This window comes from Tripterygium wilfordii, chromosome 5, assembly GCF_013401445.1.
Source record: "Tripterygium wilfordii isolate XIE 37 chromosome 5, ASM1340144v1, whole genome shotgun sequence".
NCBI classification, from domain to species: Eukaryota; Viridiplantae; Streptophyta; class Magnoliopsida; order Celastrales; family Celastraceae; genus Tripterygium; species Tripterygium wilfordii.
Genome location: NC_052236.1, coordinates 1,544,988 through 1,566,783, shown reverse-complemented (window position 1 = coordinate 1,566,783; position 21,796 = coordinate 1,544,988). Strand labels below are relative to the sequence as shown.

General features: G+C 37.3%; 2 protein-coding genes and 1 long non-coding RNA gene across 4 annotated transcripts; all 3 read right to left on the bottom strand.

Moving 5' to 3' along the window:
• Positions 1–80: 80 nt before the first annotated feature.
• On the bottom strand, positions 81–3,819 carry LOC119998179. Of its 2 annotated transcripts, none has more exons than XR_005468209.1 (4): positions 3,046–3,819; positions 2,244–2,744; positions 1,317–1,427; positions 81–511 (listed from the first exon to the last, which is right to left on the bottom strand). It is a non-coding gene; the product is annotated as an uncharacterized LOC119998179 (long non-coding RNA). The 2 variants fall into 2 exon arrangements; XR_005468208.1 differs by having other exon boundaries at positions 2,244–2,439.
• Positions 3,820–5,638: 1,819 nt separating this feature from the next.
• On the bottom strand, positions 5,639–6,434 carry LOC119998178 (ferredoxin-thioredoxin reductase, variable chain, chloroplastic-like). The gene has a single exon (XM_038845426.1). The coding sequence runs from the start codon at positions 6,301–6,303 to the stop codon at positions 5,764–5,766; it is 540 nt and encodes a 179-aa protein (XP_038701354.1). The 5' UTR covers positions 6,304–6,434; the 3' UTR covers positions 5,639–5,763.
• A 1,122-nt stretch (positions 6,435–7,556) lies between these two features.
• Positions 7,557–18,146, bottom strand: LOC119998753 (sphingoid long-chain bases kinase 1-like). The gene is made up of 9 exons (XM_038846157.1): positions 17,986–18,146; positions 17,260–17,890; positions 16,778–17,149; positions 13,777–13,870; positions 13,623–13,660; positions 11,921–12,067; positions 10,705–10,804; positions 8,829–9,754; positions 7,557–8,117 (listed from the first exon to the last, which is right to left on the bottom strand). Exons 2-9 carry the CDS (start codon positions 17,728–17,730, stop codon positions 7,968–7,970), a joined length of 2,298 nt encoding a protein of 765 aa, XP_038702085.1. The 5' UTR covers positions 17,731–17,890; positions 17,986–18,146; the 3' UTR covers positions 7,557–7,967.
• Between the last annotated feature and the right edge of the window lie 3,650 nt (positions 18,147–21,796).

Here is a 21,796-nt window from a genome sequence, read left to right as displayed (position 1 = left end):
GTTACACCACTACTGTTATTTTGTAGCAACTTTACCAATCTGTGCAATGTCTATTGTCCAAGAAATAATTATCAAAAGGGTTGCCGTCTTAATTAGGTAGGTCTACATTAATCGTGTACTCAACCGGATATCAACTACTTCACCAAGCAGAGTTGGTCAGTAATTTAGAGAGTAAGAAACTAGTGGACTAGCATAAAGTGTAGTCTTAGTTCGAAAATGCTGACACTAATATTGGACTGAAGAAGAGAAATTCAGCTGAAAATTTCTTCTCCTATTCAGTCCATGGCTACGCGGAGTCTGGTTTTGACATGGTTACGCAGAGTAGGTGGTTGATAGGTTCGTCGCTAGAATTACAAAGGAGGAAGAAATGGAGGACTTTCAACGCAGTAGAGTCTGGTTTTGATAGTTTCACAGATAGCTGGTTTAGCAACTAGTTTACTTTCCTTTGCAACAATGCTCGAGTCCATAAGTCCGGCCACCGCGTAATCCCTGGTTTACACCTGCTTGGTGCCTCAATAAGAAAAAAAGGGAAGAAGAAAGACATGAACATATGTATTATTCAGTTTATCGAGAGTAGGGCCAAGGAAACATCATCTCTTTGCAATTCGTATGAAAGCGTACAACACAGGGAAGCAGAGTGACCCTCATGCACTGTGAAGCTCTTTAACTTCTTGTGAGGGAACAAAACCAAATGAGGGTTGAGGAACTGTATATAAATTATTTGGGGGTGCGTCTGAGAATTCATTTGGTTACGATACTCGCACAGGCACTGTTTGGGCTGCAAAGTTTAATCCCCCAACCCCCAACAACAACCCTTTCGCCACCTCAAGACCCTAAGACACTTTTGCATAGAGAACTCGGTTACTGAAGAATTTACTGATTTTGAAAATCAAAAAGGGGATACTCTTAACAACCAAGAATTTTTTCATGAACAGAACTCTTTAGAGATGAGACACTAAGGATGACTTCAATGAACAACAATAATTTTTTCATGAACAAAACTATTTACTGATAAGACACTAAGGGGGACTTCCATGAACAACTGATATATCCATATAACATTTCAGCAATCGTTGATAATAATCACAATTGAAGACAACCATGCTACACTCAGAAACAACCCTATTGACCATCATTATCCTGAAGCACGTTAAATTTATGGCAATATGAGATACTTCTCTGAAACAATAAAAAAAATTCAGGTTTCTAAATTACTGTATTTGGTTGGCACCCAAACATGTATTCAATTTGCATATATTTATAGATGAAGTATGTTAAATGGGAAACAAGTAAATTTCTAAGAAAATAGAACTAACCTTTTACCAAAAGGAATTCATGGGGATGAAAATCTATGCAATCAATCTGGCCCTCATGACACTTGAAATCATGTAGCAGCTTTCCAGCAGTAAGATCCCACAGCTGTTTGCCTAGTTTATCAAAAAGTATGCAACGTCAAGTGTAACATACCAGACTCAAGACCACATGTGGCCTCTCACTTCACAATATGAGGCACTCAGTTGTATGCATCGTGGGCATGGTGATGGCCCATAAATGCTGGAAAAAAAAAAACTACAATTACAGCAAAAGCTTTTCATTGAAGCAATGCCTATGTAATCATGGAAACAAGACCAAACACAGGCTTTGACCTTCAATCTAAATCACCACATGTGGTAAAATTCTAGGACGCTTAGATAGACCCATAATACCAGAAATTGGCCTCAATGTTCCCAAGATGCTCACGCACTCAAACAAAAAAGGTAGGACAACAAGAAATGCATGCTTTCGCTTTTTTTCTTGCATTTTTATGAATGCATATCAGGCTGCCGGATATAGAAGGAAAGGAACAAGCAGACATTTGAGCAGTGAAGAGAGACATTTTCTAAATGCTAAGGATTAATGGATGTGTAATTCATGCACTTAGTTTAGTAGCCATAGCCACTGTAATGTAGATGGAATTTTCTAATATAATGTCATTGAGTTAATGTCTCGTAGATAAATCTTTCATGGTTATATGGGCAGTAACCCTCTCACCTCTAATGGTGATTAATCTGTTTCCTTAAGTTTTGTTGCTCCAAACAGTGCATATCAGGCTGCCTATAACTAAAGACGGTTAGAGGAAGGTTTTCCATTTGACAAGTTTCAAGTACATGCTTCCACTTCTTATCAGGAGAAACACATTCACATATACATGATATTATAATAGATTAACGCCCAACTTTTACAGAAAGAAAACGAGCTATGACCTTCACAGTGTCGTCTTCCCCACCAGATACAATCCAGCGACCATCTGGGGTGAATATGATTGCACGGATCATTCATGTGTGACCCTTGTAAGTGTGGATACAACCCTTCTTTCTGATATCCTCATATCCCATATCTTACTATTTGAATCAAGCGAACCTGAGGCAAAGAACTCTCCAAATGGGTGGAAATCGACACCTATGCAATTGGATATATGTCCAGTTAGTGTGCGAACAACTACACACAAATTCAAATAGCAACATCAAAAGTCATCATATTAACTTAAAGCGTCACATAGAAAACAGTGAAGACAAGTCATTAAGTTTAACTACTTTCCTTTTGCTTTAACAAGTATGAAGAACATTTGAAAGAATTGATAAGCAAAGTTTTGCCTCCTCTAGATCCCAAAGCTTAATTGTACCACTTGCCGCTCCAGCAGGAACTAAAACTTCAGATGCATCAAAGCACACAGAATCAATTCCACTTGTATGTCCCTACAGACTCTGCATGCGAAGGCTTAGACATCAAGTCATCTGAAGCTACACATCAAGACTACCGTCACTGACCCCAGAAAAATGCTACTTTAACGAAATTTTGGTTTAATATAAGAACATGCTTGAGAGATTACTCAAGCAACACTCTAAAAAATTATAAAAGAGGATCGGGGAAATACAACACTTTGAGGATATAAGTAAAGGATATACAGAACAAATTAAAAGCTGAAAACTACGAGTGCATAGGGGCATTTGAAAGTATTAGCTAACAAATGCACTTAATAGAGAGTGAGAAAGTGAAATAACTCACCAAAATGGCATTGGGTTTGCCAATTGCCCAGAGACTGACCTTGTGATTTTCTCCTCCTGTGACCAATACCCTGAAGGACTTCCTTCCAATTTTGAGGCAATTATACTGGCAGAGTGCGCCACAAATTCCTTTATGATCAAATCAATGTTAAGGCCAACCTCCAAAGGGATTCCCACATTACCATAAATCAAAACAACAGAAAATGTATAAATAAATAAATAAACGAAATAAAGTGGGTAAAAGCCAAAGAAGAGATGGAGAGATCACACAATCAAGCAACATAAAAAAACATAAAGCATTTTATTCAGGGACATAAGATCCCAGAAAAAAACCAAAATGTCAGAAGTAGCCCTAATTAACTGAGAAGGATATGTAGCTTATAAGCACGTTTGGTAGTCATGACATAAATGTAATAACAGAAAGAACCCTAATCTGGTGAACGCCGAAGCTCTGCAGACATTCAAATCAAATCTGACAATGCCTAGATCTCTGCCGCACTACACCAAAAGCCACTGCAAAATTGCACAAATCCCCACCGAAAGAGAGAGTGCAGAGTACAAACAGCGAGCACCGAATGCCAATGGTTTGTCTAAATCCTCTTCTCTTCCACTATCCCTCGCGACCATACCTCCTCCGACCACAAAATAAGGACCAATAGTATAAGCTTTGTCTAACCTTAAGACATTTCAAGGTTGAAAACAAGGCTTGTTAAATTATCGTATGAAACACAAAAGTCAGATTACTTGGTAATGCAAAAGAACTAATAGAGACTAGATGGGAAGGAATGATGATAAAGACTAGATGTGAAGGAATGATGATGATCATTATAGACTAATGCCGCCATGATAGAACTTAAGGGCCACATAAGTTTGCCTACAACTGCAAGATGACAATAACAAAATGTCACTGGGGGACTGGTATTACTCCTAGCCACACTCATAGTTCTGAGGCTTAATTCAGAAATTTTTTTGTTTCTTTCTTATATGGGCAATACTGGTCTGCACATTAGAATCCTTACAAGAATTATTGAGAATGAATCTCTAAATGCCATAAACATGTTGAATTGGGATATTTGAGTCAGACAATATTCTGTGTAATGCATACAAAAGCCACCTGCACAAGCATAACATAGTGCCTCATAATAAATAAAAAAGGGCATAAAATAGTGTGCTTAAATGAAATTCTGCCAAGAGATACCACAGCTACCAGGGCAGAATTTCTTTGATACAGCCATATTTACTCCAAACAGACAGCGTCTTTGGATACATCACAGATGTCTATGCTCCGTTGACAAGGACGAAGCGAGATAACTCAAAAATAATAAAGGAATTATATTGGCCAAAAAACTTCAAGGATACGATGGGATACCCCAGAGGTGATACAGAGAGAGGCACCAAATGAGTGAAAGCTAATGCCTAAGGATATAAATTCAATGAACACAATCAGAGGAAAAGATAAACATGCAAAAAATGAACTCGAAAGAAACACTCTGCAGCCACTCTCAATCCTGAGACCCAGTGACATACACAAAAGGCACACAATTCCAGAGCAACGATCTTCTGAGAGATTGTGGCACTGCAACCACCAAGCATATGAAAAACAATGAGGCAAATCCCCTGAAAACAAAAGGAAGAGAAGATACCCAACACATCTCCTGCAGCAATACATTGTAACAACAAAAGCACCAGAATATTAAGAACTTTTTCTCTCTTCACAAATGCCTCCCCTACAGTAAGGTTTTCATCCTCTACTCCAACTTCCTCACTGTATAAATCCCACATATAGGCTGCCTGTCATGCAGTTTTGCATAATATGGATGATTTGTGCAGCCCTATCCATAAGACCACTCAACTTATATATATATAGTCAGAAATTTTTACACAATGTACTCACTGCTACAGGAGCAGGAATCAAAACACATCACCTTGTCTACAACAGATCATCATCCTATCCCCCTTACCCTATAGGTTAGACCCTAAATTCTTCAACAACAAAAAGTCAAGAATTTCATAAAACTGTCCCTAACTATAGAGGCAGTCCATCCGCCTCCCTTGCATACCTTTTGCCACTCTCCGCCAAAGGTTCTTTGATGCACTACTCACAGCACACCTCCTTTTTTTTCGAGAACGAAAAACTCATCCTACACCGAACATATAAAATAGACACAGTTTGGACGAACATGTATATCCAATGATATAATGTATCACAGCAAAGTAAAGGGTGAAAAGAAGTAAAGAAACGATTTCATTTCTTTCCTGCACTCTTAACATTCTTAAACCAGAAAGACACAGGGAAAAAGTAAAGAAACTCTTTGAGGCAAGTTCTCTAATGGTAAACTACAGGACAGTTAGCCGTTCATATCATAAATTAAATTTTCAATAAAGAAAAAAATGTTTTGCTGCAGAGAAGTTTAGGGGTTGACCAATCTAATTCTCACTTCTTGACAAATTACAAGTACTACCCAAACACTAGACAATTTATAATCAAGTTGATATCATATAAGCATGATTGCCAGTGTAAAAGAAGGAAACAAGAAAAGCAGAAGCATAACAGTATTAAATTTGCAACTATCAACAAAAAAAGAAAGCATCAATTTTGGGAAAGCTGAAAACGATCAACATCAATTAATAATGATGGATTAATAAACAGATGTCTAAGTGGCATACATACTTCCAACGGTATTCGTTATTACTTATACGAAAAGCAAGAGAAAAATAGTTAATCAATGTAATCAAACTCATCCTCCTTGAGATGGGCAAAGAACTTGACACGACCACGCCCTTCAATTTCTGTAAAAAACTCCACCTTGTATGGTAAATTGGCGGAGATACGCTTCCCCTTCCACAACCCAACGTACTGCTTGAGATTCCCTTCCATTCCCGTCAGATCCATCTCCGGAACTTTTGGAACGTGATAAACCTTCAGCGGACCATTCACTCTAACCCTAGCTCCAATCCTTGCCCGACTTGCCTCTTCATCCTCTTCCGGTTGCGGTGGTGGCGACGATGACGGTGAGATATCATGATCCACGGTCGAATTGCTGGAATTCAACGCCACCTGACGGGAAATGATCCTACTCGTGCTCCTCCTCCTCGCCACATCCGGTTTCTTTAAGCTAGAATGAAGAGGGAGTGAAACCACTACCGGGAATGGTAGAGAAGATCTGGATGAAACATCGAAGGCTGAAGTAGCGGTGTTGACGCCCTTAATAGCTGAAGGGACGGAGGCTAAGGCAGCCGCCGTGGCCGACATAATCATCAATCAAGTAATTCTACTACTGATGGCTGTTGCGGTGGTGGACGAAGGTCTAGCAAACCGAGCTCTGCTAACAGCCTCTATTGCCTGTGGCTTGTGTTAGCAGCGCTTCAAAGTTCAAAAGTAATATGCTTATCTTCATACACGTGTCTGTCTCTCATCTTATTCTTTTCACCGGCTAATATACTAGGGATCATAAGAAAATCGGTTCGGTTAACCAAATATTTACATGTTCAGAATTTAACCCGAATTGACTTTTGAACATATTTAATTGATCAAATTTGAATTAATTTAAAACATGATAATAACCTAATAGGATCCAAACAAGCAAATCGTAAATATTTATGTGTTTAGACCCAAACTCGGTATTCAATTAGATAAAAATTTGATGTTTAAACTCAAAATTCGAATATATAACTTATGTTTAAACTTGGTTTAATCCAGATTTAACAAATCCGATCATCCAAACTAGACAGAATTTGACACCTTTCCAATTTATTTGTAATTTCGAGAAGAAAATTGAAAAAAGACATTATCAATTATGTAAGACCCTGTTTGGTCGACGATATTATTGGTCAAAGACAAAACAAAAAAAATATCTACACTCTGATACTCGTATCAGTTTCCTCCACTAGTTTTGGATAGTTGGATAACGTCCTAAGTTAAACACACACTAAACCAGACAAAAATATTGAGATAAAGAAAAAAGAAACTCACTCTCAAGTCCCAAACAAGCCGCTTTCAGTAGAAGCAGACACTTCCTCTCATATTGTGATCTCAAGTTGTGTTGATTTCAATTTTTGGTACATCATGGAATGTCCTAACACGTTATCCATTAGAAATGAAATGCATTATCAACCATATGACCCTGTACCACTGAAAAATTTAGTCGCACACTTCAAAGATAGCCTAAAAAGTCGAGAGAATGCTTGGATAATTGGTTTATATAGATCCTTTCCGGCCTGAGACCCCGCAAAAAAACAACATTGACACACATTAACAATGTGAGAAATTTCTACTTGTTCATCAGAAATGGCCAAATACATAAATATGTAAAAATTATAAACCAGTGTCCCTGATAGACAAGATAGTAGCAGCATGAAATCAAATCAAGAACAAGCATGAAAGCAATAATATCGAACATGATCATTCGAACATCAATGGATTAACAGCTGTAATTTTGCCGCGCTGCTTCTGCTGATTATTATTCATAGGCCAAACTTACTTTTAAAACAGAAGCCAGGAGGAGGAAAAGATGAGAAGGAAAGAGAGACACACACTGAATATCAAATTAGCTAGAATTTTCAAATACATTGGAAGCCTTCAACAGCAACAAACAGAGAAGAAGTGTACACTACACATTAGGACTTAGGAGAAAGAAAAAAAAAGTAGTTAATTCTGCAAAAGAGAGAGAAAATCAACAAATAAACAAGCAACAAAATACACGTTACTGAACAAAAATTTACAGGGGGTTCAGATGTGCAATGGCGCAACAGTGGGGGCTGAAAAAGAAGCAATGAAAATGGAAGAGAGTAGTTTCTGATTGGTTTAGTAGCTCTTCATATTTGCACGACCAAAACTCAAAAAAAGGAACAGAAACCGATTTCCCCCAGAACCCTTCAAAGAATTCCAAAAGACAACAAAAAAAAAAAAGTTGTTCATGGTTGTTATACATGATGACTAGGAGAGCGACCAATAAGTCTGCACTGCTCTGGAAGCAAATAAGAGATTACTTGCCCATTCAGTGGAAAAAGCTCACCATCAATTCCACAACCATTGTGGGTGTGCTTTCCAGGTTTAATCTTCACAGACTTAACCTGGCATCAAAATGGAAGCATACATCAAAATGGCAAAAAAAAATCCAATTCTAATTTGAAGAGTAAGACTATAAATAGAATATGGTTAACCATGCCAATAGTCCCTGCATAAATAAATTTCTTTTATTTTTGCTAGATTTAAGAAAATACCTTCCGACGGAAGACTGGTGAAACCTCCCAACTTTCCATCAGCATTATATTTGGCATTTTGCCCTTTTTGTTTTTGTTTTTGCCGAGACTATGCATTCAAATAGCACAAAATCAAACGCAAATCCTATAAAGACATTTTTAAGATAGAACTGCACCAAGTTGTACATACAAAAAAATTTGCATGTACGAAATCATCCTTCAGGACCTTCATAATAGTGGCCTACTTCTATTAGTTTTTTTTTTTTTTTCTCCTTCTCCCTTTAGATGGGACATATTCGAGGAAGTTAGAAACATTTTTGGAGAATTTTGAGATCTTAATTCGAGGTTTAGGATGAATATACCAACAGAAATATGCATTGGGCATGTATATTAGAAACGCCAATACCAGTGGCCAATTCATCAGCAGCAGCCTGCTTCAAGTAGCATTAAAATTGAATCATTCTTGTTTAAAATTGCAGCTCAGTATCACCTCCATTGCCTCATTTTTAGTCCACTAGATCACTAAAGCAATTTTCTCTGCTAATTCAAGTACGAAAGTACCAGTATATTAAACACTCATACCTTCACATATTCAGCATATGGCAGAGAAAGATGTCGACCAATCTGCAACAGTAAGAAAAATCTCAACAGCCTCAGTCGCCCATTTCCATGAACAAAGATCATATCCATCGTGTAGTCATCATGTTCTGCCTTTGGAGCCACTACCTGAGCACTCTGAACTGTTCTACATGCATGGTTGCAGACCATGATGCCAAGAAATTGTCCCTTTTTGACAACCCACTTCTCTTCATTCCTTGGTGCAATTTCCTTTTTTGCTCCTGCTTCTGCATCCCCTGGTGGACCAGGCAATTCAATTGGGTTTTCCACATCCCAGTTAGGCTCACTATCCCATTTTGGTTCAGTATCCCAAATTGGACCTGGATCAGACAAGGTTGAAGATATATCCTCTCTATCATTTGTTGCAGCATTTCCCCAAGAACATCTAGAGGAATCATGGGTGGAAGTCAATCCAGTCCACCCTTTATCAGTCCTTGACTTTGACCTGGTCCGGGGCCAATTTGGAGTTGTTGAAAGTGGCAACTGAGGGTGAATAACTTCTGGTTCTGCTGTCACGTTGCTCCTCCCAGATGATAGGCGTTTAGATTTTGGATCTAGGCCACGCACATACTCAGAAGGTTCGGTGCTTGCATAAGTACTACTGCATGTTTCAAAATCTCCCCCCGACATTCGACTTGGGGTCATTATTGAGTCAATACTTGATAAACTAGATGCTCTTGGAATGCCTTCGGTGTTTGATTTTGTCATAACATCAGTGTAGAGTTCTGCGATGTCAACAATTTCATGATTTCCTTCTTGCTCATCTTTCGATGCTGGAAGATATTCCACTTCATAACTGTACTTTGGTAAGCACAAAAACTTGAGGAATCCAGCAACAAAATACCGTAGAGGACCATAGCGCTTCTGATATTTCTCAGAAAGTTCCAAAACTGTTCGATATGAGCAAAAAAAAAAAAGACGGATTAATTATTTAAAGACCAGTGGATGCAACTGGAAATGTTATTACGAAAAAATAAAATAAAATAAAAAAAAAAAAAAACACACACACACGCACACATGAATCTTCATGACAAATGCTCAAAATCAAAATCAAGAGAAGATTAAATACCAAGAATTTCTGCTCCGATTCAATGTTATACACAAGAAAGCCACATACAAGAGAAATAAACATTGATGTACAAATCAGCTATGACAAAAAATGATAACAGTGACCAACCAGCAGCATACTAAGAGATTTATTAGCTTCAATGTCAAAAAAATAATCAGTTTAAAATTCAAAAAGCCATATATAAAGCTGTTTAAGATTTTCTCGATTCAAAGATATCATTTGTTTCTCTCATCCTACTTTTAGCATTGCGAATATAATCTTCGGAGAGGACATAACTCTTGCTTATAGTCCTGCTCCAGCCCTTAGATATCAGGTTTTAAATGGCTTTCAGGACGGCAAGTTTTCCTTGAACAGTAAAACAAAGCCTTAACCTTGAGACAATTTTTTCTCATGTAGCCTAGTGGTAGACTTGCAGGGTGCAACCTAGAAATCACATGTTCAATTCTTGGAAATAGTCTCCCCACATAGTATGTGATGGTAAAGTCTCAATACATCTTGTTTATCCCCGACTCCGCCCATTGTGGGAGCTTTATGCACGGGTGTTGTTTTGTATTTGCAAAAGCAAAAATCATACAACAAGGCTCAAAATTTGAAGTTGGACCTAGGTTTTGAAGGCAAACAATTATGAATTTTACTCTATATGAAAATAAAAGGCAACCGTAAACATTAAAAGTCAAGTTGTCAGCTGTATGGAACACAGAGCCCATAAATTAATGGACCAGGGGTAAAAATTCAGACTTGGAAGAATTAATATCCAGTTTAATGACTTACCATCACTAATAAAACCATAATAGTTGACAGTCATTCCATAGTGAATAACCCCAGTCTGAATCCACTCAACAGCAAAAACATCTGTAGTTACTAGACCACCCTGAAATAAAGAGAAAGAAAAGTGCATGAAGCGTGTGACATAATTATATTATATCACAGCTAGTAAGTGTAATGTCAACTCTTCAATTTTGGACAAAACCAGTGTCGATCATCAATTAGTAAGTACTATGATGAAATTTGTTGGAAACTGAAATAAACCGGTCTGCAATAGTAAAGATTCACAAGACTTTGTGTTATTTTTTATTAGTTGGACGTGAAAAAGTCTCGACTCCATGTATAAAATAACCAGGAAAAGGCATCCATAGGATAATAACATCTTTCATTCCGAAAAACAGTAATATTTATTATTGCCAAAAGGCCCAAAACTTCTGTTTGGACAACAGTCAAGAAACTGACTAAATGAGCCTTCCCTAGTTTGAAGAATATGATTCCTTTTCTTTTTCCCCCTTATGGTATTTTGAGTTGGGGAATGGGGAGTAAATCAAAACCTACAGAGACATAAATCATAAGCTCCGGAGAAATTTCTTTACACAGCATAGTATTTATAAAATAGATTGGCTCAAACCACGGGTTCACTTTAAGTTCTTGTGAAGGAAGCAACTTTGTAGAAATCCTCATTGGCATTAGTTAACTTCCAATTGCTTTCACATTAGAAGCTCGAGCGATCTTTTTCTCACAAAACAGAGAGAAAACTGAAAAGGGAAAGGCTATCATTCATCTTCATCTCCCTGAAGAAAAATCTTAAATATCATTCGTCTTCACCTTCATTTTCGCCAATATATTAATAAATGCCTTCCAAAATCCTATGATAATTCAACAAGCATCAACATAGTAAAACTTGTCATGCTCCATTAAAGCTGCCCAGCTAATTCTCTGAGTCTAAGATTTTAATACGCCAAAAGGGATCAGATATTTCTTCCATAGTAATAATTCAAAACGACATGGAAAGAAATGATGAGAAAGCAAATGGATCAATAGGATGAGTCTAAAAGGTAGCTTGTGATAGAAATGAATGGCAAAGGAGAATCTCACAAATTTCTCTTTATGGTTTCACTACCTTATCGTTATTGCAAACAAAAGAAACAGAAAGCTACAATAGCAACATATTTAGCAAGTTCAAAGACAATACTCCACCCATATGGAAGAGAGGAAACACCTTTATAATAGCTAGGGCAGCAGTGACTGGATCTTTAACTCCCAAAACAGTCCATGCTAGAGAATTATCAGAACCAGCTGGTATAATTCCAATTGGTATAGATATTCCTTCTTTCTGGTTAGGTCTACTAAGTAGACCATTTAACACCTGCACAATAATAATGGTCATCCAATTTGTAGAAGACTTGTAGCAAATTAAGAGAACCTTTGAAAGCAAAAAATATATCAGAGTTCATATGTGTGCCAGTGCATATGTTACGTCAGCTTATATACTTCTTTTGAATGCAAAAATGTATTAAGGCACCAAGAAAGTGCAACCTAGAAGAATTACAGAGAGGATAAATTCATAAGATCAAAAATGTTCCCTGAGAAAGAAAAACACCATGATTTAAGGCAGTCAAACCCTATGAAACTGTCTAAATTAGTTTCGCTGTTGTTGAAAATCCTATTATTTCTTTCAATCCAGATCAGCCACATCACAGACATCGGGATCAGCTGAACAAAGCTCCCTTGATGCTTGTCATTGCCTATAGAGATCCAGGCTAACAACTCTTTGTCCAAAGAGGAGTGCAAGACCCAGCGACTGCCTAGTAAGGACAGAGTTTGTGGTTTCTTTCACTTTTAGGTGACTAAATAGCTTAAAGCACGAGGAATACAAAAGCCACCAAGGGGGTAACACTGAAATGCATCCTAATAAAAAATACTTGACTTTTAAGAGTGCCATTGACAATAACGTCAAAAGATCAATTGACAACTTCCATTCAACTAATCTTTCCAATCTCATAAAACTTAAGTTCAGTGAGAAACTAGTCTCTAGGTGATTTGAAAAACAAAAAGACTGGTTTCTTTCACTTTTGGGTGACTAAATAGCTTAAAGCACGAGGAATACAAAAGCCACCAAGAGGGTAACAATGAAATGCATCCTGATAAAAAATACTAGACCTTTAGAGTGCAACAGACAATAAAGTCAAAAGATCAATTGACAACTTCCATCCAGCTAATCTTTCCAATCTCAAATTATATCATAAAACTTAACTTCCGTGAGAAATTAGTATCTAAGTGATTTGAAGAACATATCGAGAAAAAAAAAAGTATGTGTGAGAGCTAAATAGACAATTCAACACATCATACAGCAAAGAAAGAAAACAATTTGGCTTCTGCCAGCTCCCCCCAACACCCACCCGACCCACTCATAATTGAAACAAAAGAAAAAAAGTGGGAGGAAAAAGAACCTCAAGAGAGGAGAAAATGCTTCCCTGATACAACAAAAACATTACAAAGTTCACAGCAACAGAGATGAAACCCAGAAATCAAACTAAATTTAGCAACTGTGCCTTTGAACCATGCGCGTTACTTCTAAACAAGTCATTCGTTGGGTTGCCCCACCTTTGAGCTCTTTAGTAAAATTCTCTCTCATTCCGAAGAAAAATTACTTCCAAACAACTCAATCAATTTCAGTGAACAATTTAAAAGATTGTACCAAAATCAATGGACACCATACTACAACAAGAGAATTCAAGGGAAATTTTTTTCAATAAATAACAGTGAATAAAACAAAACTGTGCTGAAGCAAGATAAATAAAACAAAAGTCTCCATGAAGGGAATGGTACAGGCATACAGCACATGCTCAAGTAAAGTCAAAAGGATAAAATCAAGCAAAAATGCAAGAATGCCCACATCATTTGAGTGGAAAATCCCTAACCTCATTGATTATTCCATCCCCTCCAACACATATAATCCCTGAAAAAATGTGCAAGAAGACAAGTTTTCAGAAGGTAAAGATAATGTATATCAACAGAAATCATAAGCAATCCAGAAAAGAAAAAAAAAAGGGCAGGTTAATCAAATAATAGTACCATCAGGGCACACGCTAATGTCAACACTTGATGCAAGATTTTTTGCATGGCCTGCCGATGTTGTATTGACAACCTCCAATTTAAAACCAGCAAGCTGCCACAGTTTGCACTTAGATGTTAACAGGAATATAGATACAGATTTAAAAAAATGGAACAACCTTTCAACCCAGAACGCAGAAGTGAAAACGTCAAGAAAAGCAGGATATCTAACTGTGGAAAGAAAGGGACTTTTTGAATGGTAAGAAAGAAACAGATTAATTAAAGAAAAGGAACAAAGAGTCAAGAAAGAAAGGATATTTCAAGAGAGAACCACTACATTACTCTGTCATAGCAATTGCTATTTTAACTTTAATTACCCGAACTTACCCTGAAAATCTCATGCAATAGAAAAACCATAGTATAGAGTATTCTCAAACTGTACCACTTTTGATAAAAATATCAGGCAGCAACAAGCAAATTCATAGTTGTTATATCCCGCTAAAAAAGGAGATTCATAATGAAAATCACATTTTAAGTCACAGGGAGATATGGCCTATGGAGTTCCAGCATCCTAATAAAAAGACACTGCACACTATTGTCATGAGACTCATGACACGCTTTTATTGGTATGCGAGGGTGTGGGTACAAAAAAAGGGTGACAAAGATACAAAAAGATGAGATGATCGTCCCTATATATATAAAGATGAGACGGTCCCTGAAAATTTTACCTCAAAATTGATAAGTTTTACCATCATGGCTACATGAGGGATCATAAATACCCTAGTGCTTTCCTTTGTTTTCTCTCTAGTTTCCTCATAATCCACTTCAGCTAAGACTGAAACAAGGATTGATAAACAAACTAGACAGCCATTATGACCAGCATGTATTGTGCATTAACATTGCAAGGTTAAGCTCGTAAATCTACTTGGTGTTCTCTACCTCAATTCCTACCCTGAATGCCAGATTGGTGTCTCTCAAACAAAGTATAGATTCTAGGCAGCATTGATAAACAAACTAGACAGCCATAATGACCAGCATGTTTTGTACATTAACATTGCAAGGTTAAGCTCGCAAATCCACTTAAGTTTTCTAGTTTTATTTTTTGTTAGTGAGAAAAAGGAAATGAAAGTTGTATAATGATAGAGTCGCGCCCATACACGCTCAGCACCCAAGGCCCAACTGACACCCACCCATATGGGCCAACTGTACCCAAGGCCTCCCTGCCCATACTAGAAAACCTTGGGTACTAAGGGAGACCCATACGTCCCCCTATAAACAACACCTTAGCTCCCAGATGTGGGACAATCCTATCGATACCCGCCCCTTCAAGACCAACACCTACGTTGGCCGAGCACCATGGCCAGCCACCCCGTAGGTGCGGCCCCAAGTAGAAGGCACAACAAGATCGTACGCTTCGATACCATTGATAGAGTCGCGCCCATACACGCTCAGCACCCAAGGCCCAACTGACACCCACCCATATGGGCCAGCTGTACCCAAGGCCTCCCAGCCCATACTAGAAAACCTTGGGTACTAAGGGAGGCCCATACCTCCCCCTATAAACAACACCTTAGCTCCCACATCTTCCGATGTGGGACAATCCTATCATATAAGAGGGTAGATGTTTCTTGTTGAAAAACTTGTAGTATATGGTATGTGTCACTTGTCTTTAACAAACTGTTGTCCAACATTTGTTGATCCTGGCTACCATATGAGAAGAAAGAATTGAAGACAAACTTTGTCGCACCATAGGCAGTTATTTTACTCGTTTATCATATGTGATTGTGTTGATTATTGTTTCACACACTGAAAGAGGAATAGTGATCTGGTTACACCATCACATTTGGTTGCAAGCTGATGCAGCTATTTCCAAGTGGTTTGCGCTGGGCCTCGGCCCAACTAACCTGTCGGGCAGCCGGCCCAAGTTTGGGCTTATTGAGCTGTCCAAATGGCATGCCTACCGGTTACCAAAAAAAATCATTTGGTTACACAATCATTTGGGGTTTTATTGGTTGAAGAATGTCTCGCTGAGTAATAACACCAAATAGGATTAGCCCAGTGAAATGGGAATGTGACACTGAGATCAGCCATAACTTCTGCTACTCTACAGGCTTAGGTCCAATGAGGTCCAACCCAGGAGAGATTTCATATTCTCAAAATAATAATAAGAAGAAATTATGATAACTTAATTTACCAGTTCCACTCAAGCCTGATCTACCTTTGAAAGGCTGTGTTCCTTTAGTTTTGGCTTCATGGCATCCCAGACTGTACATTTCACAATCTAACTCATTCTAAGCTTAAAAGGCAACAAAAAGTGCCTAGGGGTTCAAACTAGGATTGGTAGGAGATTTCCCGAAGGTCCAATCATGAATCAAATTAACAATATTCTATAAATTAAAATAGCCACTAATCGGATAGAGATCTGTCAAAAGTTCAAAATAATTTTCTCCTATCCACCACAATTTGGCCCAACTATTGAACATTCTCAACTTCACCTCCATCTACACATGATTCATGTAACTTCTTTTGAAAGGACTAGTTGTTCATGCAACTCTAGATTCAAGAAGTCACCTAGCTTAATAAACCACAACAAAGTCATACCAAACTATTCTATCCAGTAATTCATAGATCTAAAGCACTGCATCTCTTCAATGATTGTACAAATTTATTGTCCAAAGCATATTCAAAGATACGCCAACTTTTTTACTAAATCCTTCCAAGAAAATCCATTAATTAAACTATTCCAAACTAGACCTAGCACTTGGAAACTGCATCAACCATCGGTAGTATCTTATCAGAGACAACCTCTCTAATTTTTCTTCATATAAATGTCTTTCATCCTTACATAAATCAAGCACCATAAATTACCTGAATTGTCAAACTATCAAATCTGCTTAATGAGGGAAATTTATCCAATAGGAAAATTCCCATTCATGTTTGACTAAAGGAATGCACATTGACTCACCCATTTCAAAAATTAATGAAACAATCAGCATTTGCCGATGGAAATTGAGCTACGCACCTTAAGGATTGGTTCAACGATGCCATGAAAAACTTTACTTGAACGACCACGTCCTGAGCGTGGGTTTAATATCACAAGCATCTTCGGCGGACTCTTGCACTTAAAAATCAGTTCAGGAGGAGTATCAATTGGAAGTAATTCCGAAGAAGCCTGCTTCTTTGAAAATAGCAAAGGATGCGGCAGACAATTTACGAAACACTGCTGGTCAGCAAATCCACCAACCCAATGTACTGCATCCTCTGGGGTGGTGGCCAAAAATCGGAAGTCCTTTCTAATCCTTCGAGGTTTAATAAAACAAGAAAGTCCACATGAACCCCTTTTCAAAGGATAGGAATGCACTGTAAAATGCCTTAGACCAACATTATAAGATACCTGTAAAATTAAAATCACTTTATCAAACAAATGCACCCTCCAGATATTCATAATTATAGTAACTCCTCTACCCCTTTCAGCTCAAAATGAAGAAATTCAGCTTAATTTACCGATATGACATCGTCAAGAGACAGCATATGAGTGCCCCAAACCAACGCCCTGCTAGTAAGCTTGGCATCCACAGCCTCTTGATTACCAATATCACTCAAACTCTGCTCTTTGACGCCATTGACGCCATTTTGAACAGCAACAGACTTTCTCTTGTCCCAAACAAGCTTCCCAGAGAACACCACGTACCCCAACAAATCCGACTTCTCATCTCCCACCCCGACATCAATCCTAAGCTCATCTCCCTTCCCTTTCTCCAATTGATCGTCACCACCGACGGCCTCGCTACGCTTGGATGCCGCCTTAATTTTCTTACTGCGTTTCTCGGGAAAAACGATTGGGGAAGCGTGTTGAGCCCCTCCAGGCGAGCACAACCCTAGCCGCCTGAGCGACTGCTGGAGCTGCGGCTGTGGAGGCGTCACTCTCAACGACGCCGTATTAGCGCTTCTGTTTATACTCCCACTCTTCTGCATATCGGTTCTACAGCTCTACAGACATCAGAGAATAAATAAAATCGACCTCCTCCTCCTCCGCCTCTACTGTTTCCCGCACAAGATGATGATCATGATCGTGAACCAAATTGACTCACCATTAACGGAACCAGTGCTCCAAGATTCAGATCAACCTACCTACCTGCACATTTAGGTGTATACTATTATCTTCAACAATCCAAACTGGATTTCTGAGACGATGATCTAAAATGGGGGAAGAAGGCGTTGAGAGTTTACCTTGACAGAGAGACATGGCGAGGGTTGTTAGATCTTGAGATGGATTAAATTGCAGGATGTTCTCATTGATGGATTCGATTTGAAAAAGAAAAAAAGTCGAAGAAACGAAACCCTTCTTCCTTTCTCGAGTGCTCAATTTCCATACTCACCTTTTCTTTTTTTTTTAAACGTCATAATCAATCAATAATCATTTAGTAATTTTTCCTTGCTTTGGAAGACCCACCCCCTCTGCTTTCTTTTATACCTTTCTTTTATTCGCTTTTTTCATAAATGACCAATCTTTCAAAATTTATGTGCAGTTTAACCCCAGCATAAAAAGCATATGTTTTAATATGAAGTATTTTAAGAGAACAAATCATCATAAACTTTTGTCCTTCTATAGGTTTTTTTACATATAATTGAAAATGAAATCATAAAAATTTGTCATTTAAACATTTAATATGGATCTAAACTCGGATGATCAGACCCATGATGAACAGAAATTTTTTATCTAACGACATAATAAGTTTGGTCAAAACCCAACGCTTGATTCTTTAGAATTTGAATCACTCTACCTTGTAAACATTATAAAAAAAATTGTAAAATATTTATGTAGATAGTTGAACATGAGTTGTCTAGCTCAAATTATTCATTTTTAACTAGCTTTATCAATTATAATGATGGGATAAGAAATTCACTTGTTTCGACGTTTGTATGAAGCATTGTCCTCTTCTGTTTTTTAATAAATTGGTGAAAATAATATATAATTTTATATAAAATTATATTTCATGGATTGGTAGGGTTTTATAGCACATTGGGGTTACAATATCGTGCAATAGTGGATTTTATAATTTCTCCTCTTGAATTGGTTTTTCAATCATTGAGTATTTTGATATTTTAAATTGAGTAATGCTAAAAACTCTCAAAATATGACGCTCATTCTATCACTAAATCTATGCTTATGTGAAATAACATTTTATTATAAACACGCGTACATGGCCCACTTAACATCCAACAAGTTTCGTTGATTGAGTGTAAAATATGGGTCAATATTTTGGGGGATTCAAGCATTATTCTTTTCAACTATATTAGATAACTAATTTTCTCCTATTTTATTTTATATTTCTATATAAAATTATATTTCATTGGTTGGTGGAGTTTTGTAGCTGTAGGTACTATTATGAGTTGGATAGGAGATTTGTCGATTTTGCCCTGTGAGGATAGAAATGTTCAAGTTTGGGAAGTGATGGTATGTGTTTCGAGCATGCCAGAACTTGACGTCAGTTCAACGGATTTTGATATGGGATTTGCGGACCAATATGACTTGTCACCAAATAACATGTGAAAACCACTAGTTCGAGGGTGTCTTCCTACAAAGGACTTAAAATTTATCTAGTGTCAAGTGAGAAAAGCAAGAGATAGAAGACAAACACTAGAATAACAGTACTTCTATTAGACAAAATGAAAATAACACATCGCTAGAAAGCATTATAGTTTTCATTGGGAATAAATATCGTACTTTACAAGTTAAAATCAACATAATAATAGCGGGGTTACAACCATGGATGCTTGAAAATGAAATAAACTGGGTTAAAAACTAGTTGACTAGAGTCATGCTAAGTAAAAGAAAAAAAATTAGAGACCCTGAATCTATATTTGACGTGGGATCCTCGCAAATCTTGCTTCTTCTTCTTCTTCTTCTTATTCTTATTGTCTTCTTGGAATTCAAGGGTGATCATCGTCTCCTATTCCTTGGGCATGATCTTGACACATCTTGTTGTGGTAGATCATGGAAACTGCTTATTTGCTTGTTATTTGGGTTATTGGCCCATATTTCCATGTAACTGCCACATCATCAAGTTGTGTGGATCATGGTGATGGATCCATATCATGGTACTTTTTATATGGAGGTTGTTGAAGCACTAAGAACATGTAATTCATCACACCAGGGATGTAGGTAGGATTTAAGATGAGCGGGGGCAACATGGGGGTTCGACAGCAGCGCCCCCAAAATTTTTTTTTTGGTATTTATATTTTTTTATTAATATCAAATCCAATAAATATAACTTCGTCTGCAATACTATAATAATTTTAATTGAATTACATATATTATTTTATATTAGTGAGAGAACAAGCAAAATGAATAATATATTTTATAATCAATAGTTTTAATAATTGTGGATTATCGTATCTCAGGCATAGAACCATTAAATTCGACTATCTAATGAAGTTATTCGTTTTTGATAAAGAGATAATCTAAAAAAATAAAATAGTTTAAGATAAACAAAATGGCTTGCTGACATAGGAACGAAAAATAGGAAAAAAAAATATATATGTGGCATTTGCTTACATAAGACTCGACCTTCCCGCTGAAGCTACCAAGCAAACAACCATTGAACTAACTATAATTTTCTGTCATGCCTGTAAGCTATATATATATGTAGTATATTTTATTAAAAAAATCTTGGGGGCGGGACCAACGTTTGAATGTGGGAATATGACTTGACCCTAGAAAAAATAGCTTGCAACCACATACAATACTAATACTACAACTTTGTCAACTGATACAAATTATTAAAAAGGCTAAATCATTTTTTATATCCTCAATGTTTCCACAATTTCTTGATTATGTCCTCAAAGTATAAAATTTCTTGATTATATCATTGATGTTTCCAACTTTTCTCAATTCTGTCCAGATTTTGAAATTTCCGGTGGTTGATGACTGGAGCTTGTTCACGTGGCACTGGATATACAAAAACATATTTCCATATCATATAATTTTTAAAAAGAAAAGCCACATCACTTAAGGTATAAACCACTCAAACCCTAAAAGCTTAAATCTTAAAAAAAAAAAGTCACGTTGGAAGAAAAGATTCACAATTAAAACCCCAAAAACCCAATTTAATCTTCCAGATCTAAATCTCAATCGAACTTGATCACTATGGGAGAACTCAATCGAAACTTCAATAGAGATCCCCAAAAAGCTTGCCCTTCATACTTTCAGTCTCCCAGACGGCACCACCGCACTTGCACCAATCGACTTTGAGCTCGTCTCCCCCAAACTCCTCCCTCTCCAGCTCTCCTTCATCCTTGAGTCTTCCCCCTTCTTCTCCAACGAAGCCGCTAGCTTCATCATTGCCTCATCGGAACTCTCTCCCCTAAAATCGCCCCTCGTCTTCCTCCAGGACTTCTCCGTCGCTGTCAATTAGTTCTCAGTCCTCATGCCGGCCTTAGTTTTCTCAACCTAAAAAATAAAATTAAACAAAACCCATTAGAGATAATCACAATAAAATCAAACCCAGTTTGTGGATCTGCCCATTATGCTGTTTGGGGTTGATTGAATTGAGAGAGAGATTGGTGTGTTTGTAAACAAATGAAGAGTAGTTGGGGTTCTGATCAAGTTGATGAGAAAGACGAGTGGTTGTGGTTACAGACTTGCAGTTAAGTTAGCACTATGCCTGAGTTGGGAACTTTAAACAGCTTGAAGTCCATGGATTTATCAATCATCTTCACAGGGAGTTAACAGTAGTGTTATTTGATTGATTGATTTTTTAAAAAATTTTTGCAAGTGGTAAATTATTAATTATAAAATGTTTTTTTTAGTTGGCTTTATTTTACTCTTAAATGTGACGTGTAATGCACATGTGTAACTACTTACAAAAACCGGCGAGTAAATTACCGGAAAATCTAACTCGGGATAAAACTGGATAGCTTTTTGAAACATCAAGGATATAATTAAGAATTTTGTGAAACATTAAGGATATAAACAATAAATTTTAAACTTAAAGGACATAATCGAGAATTTTGTGAAACTTTAGGGATATAAATAATG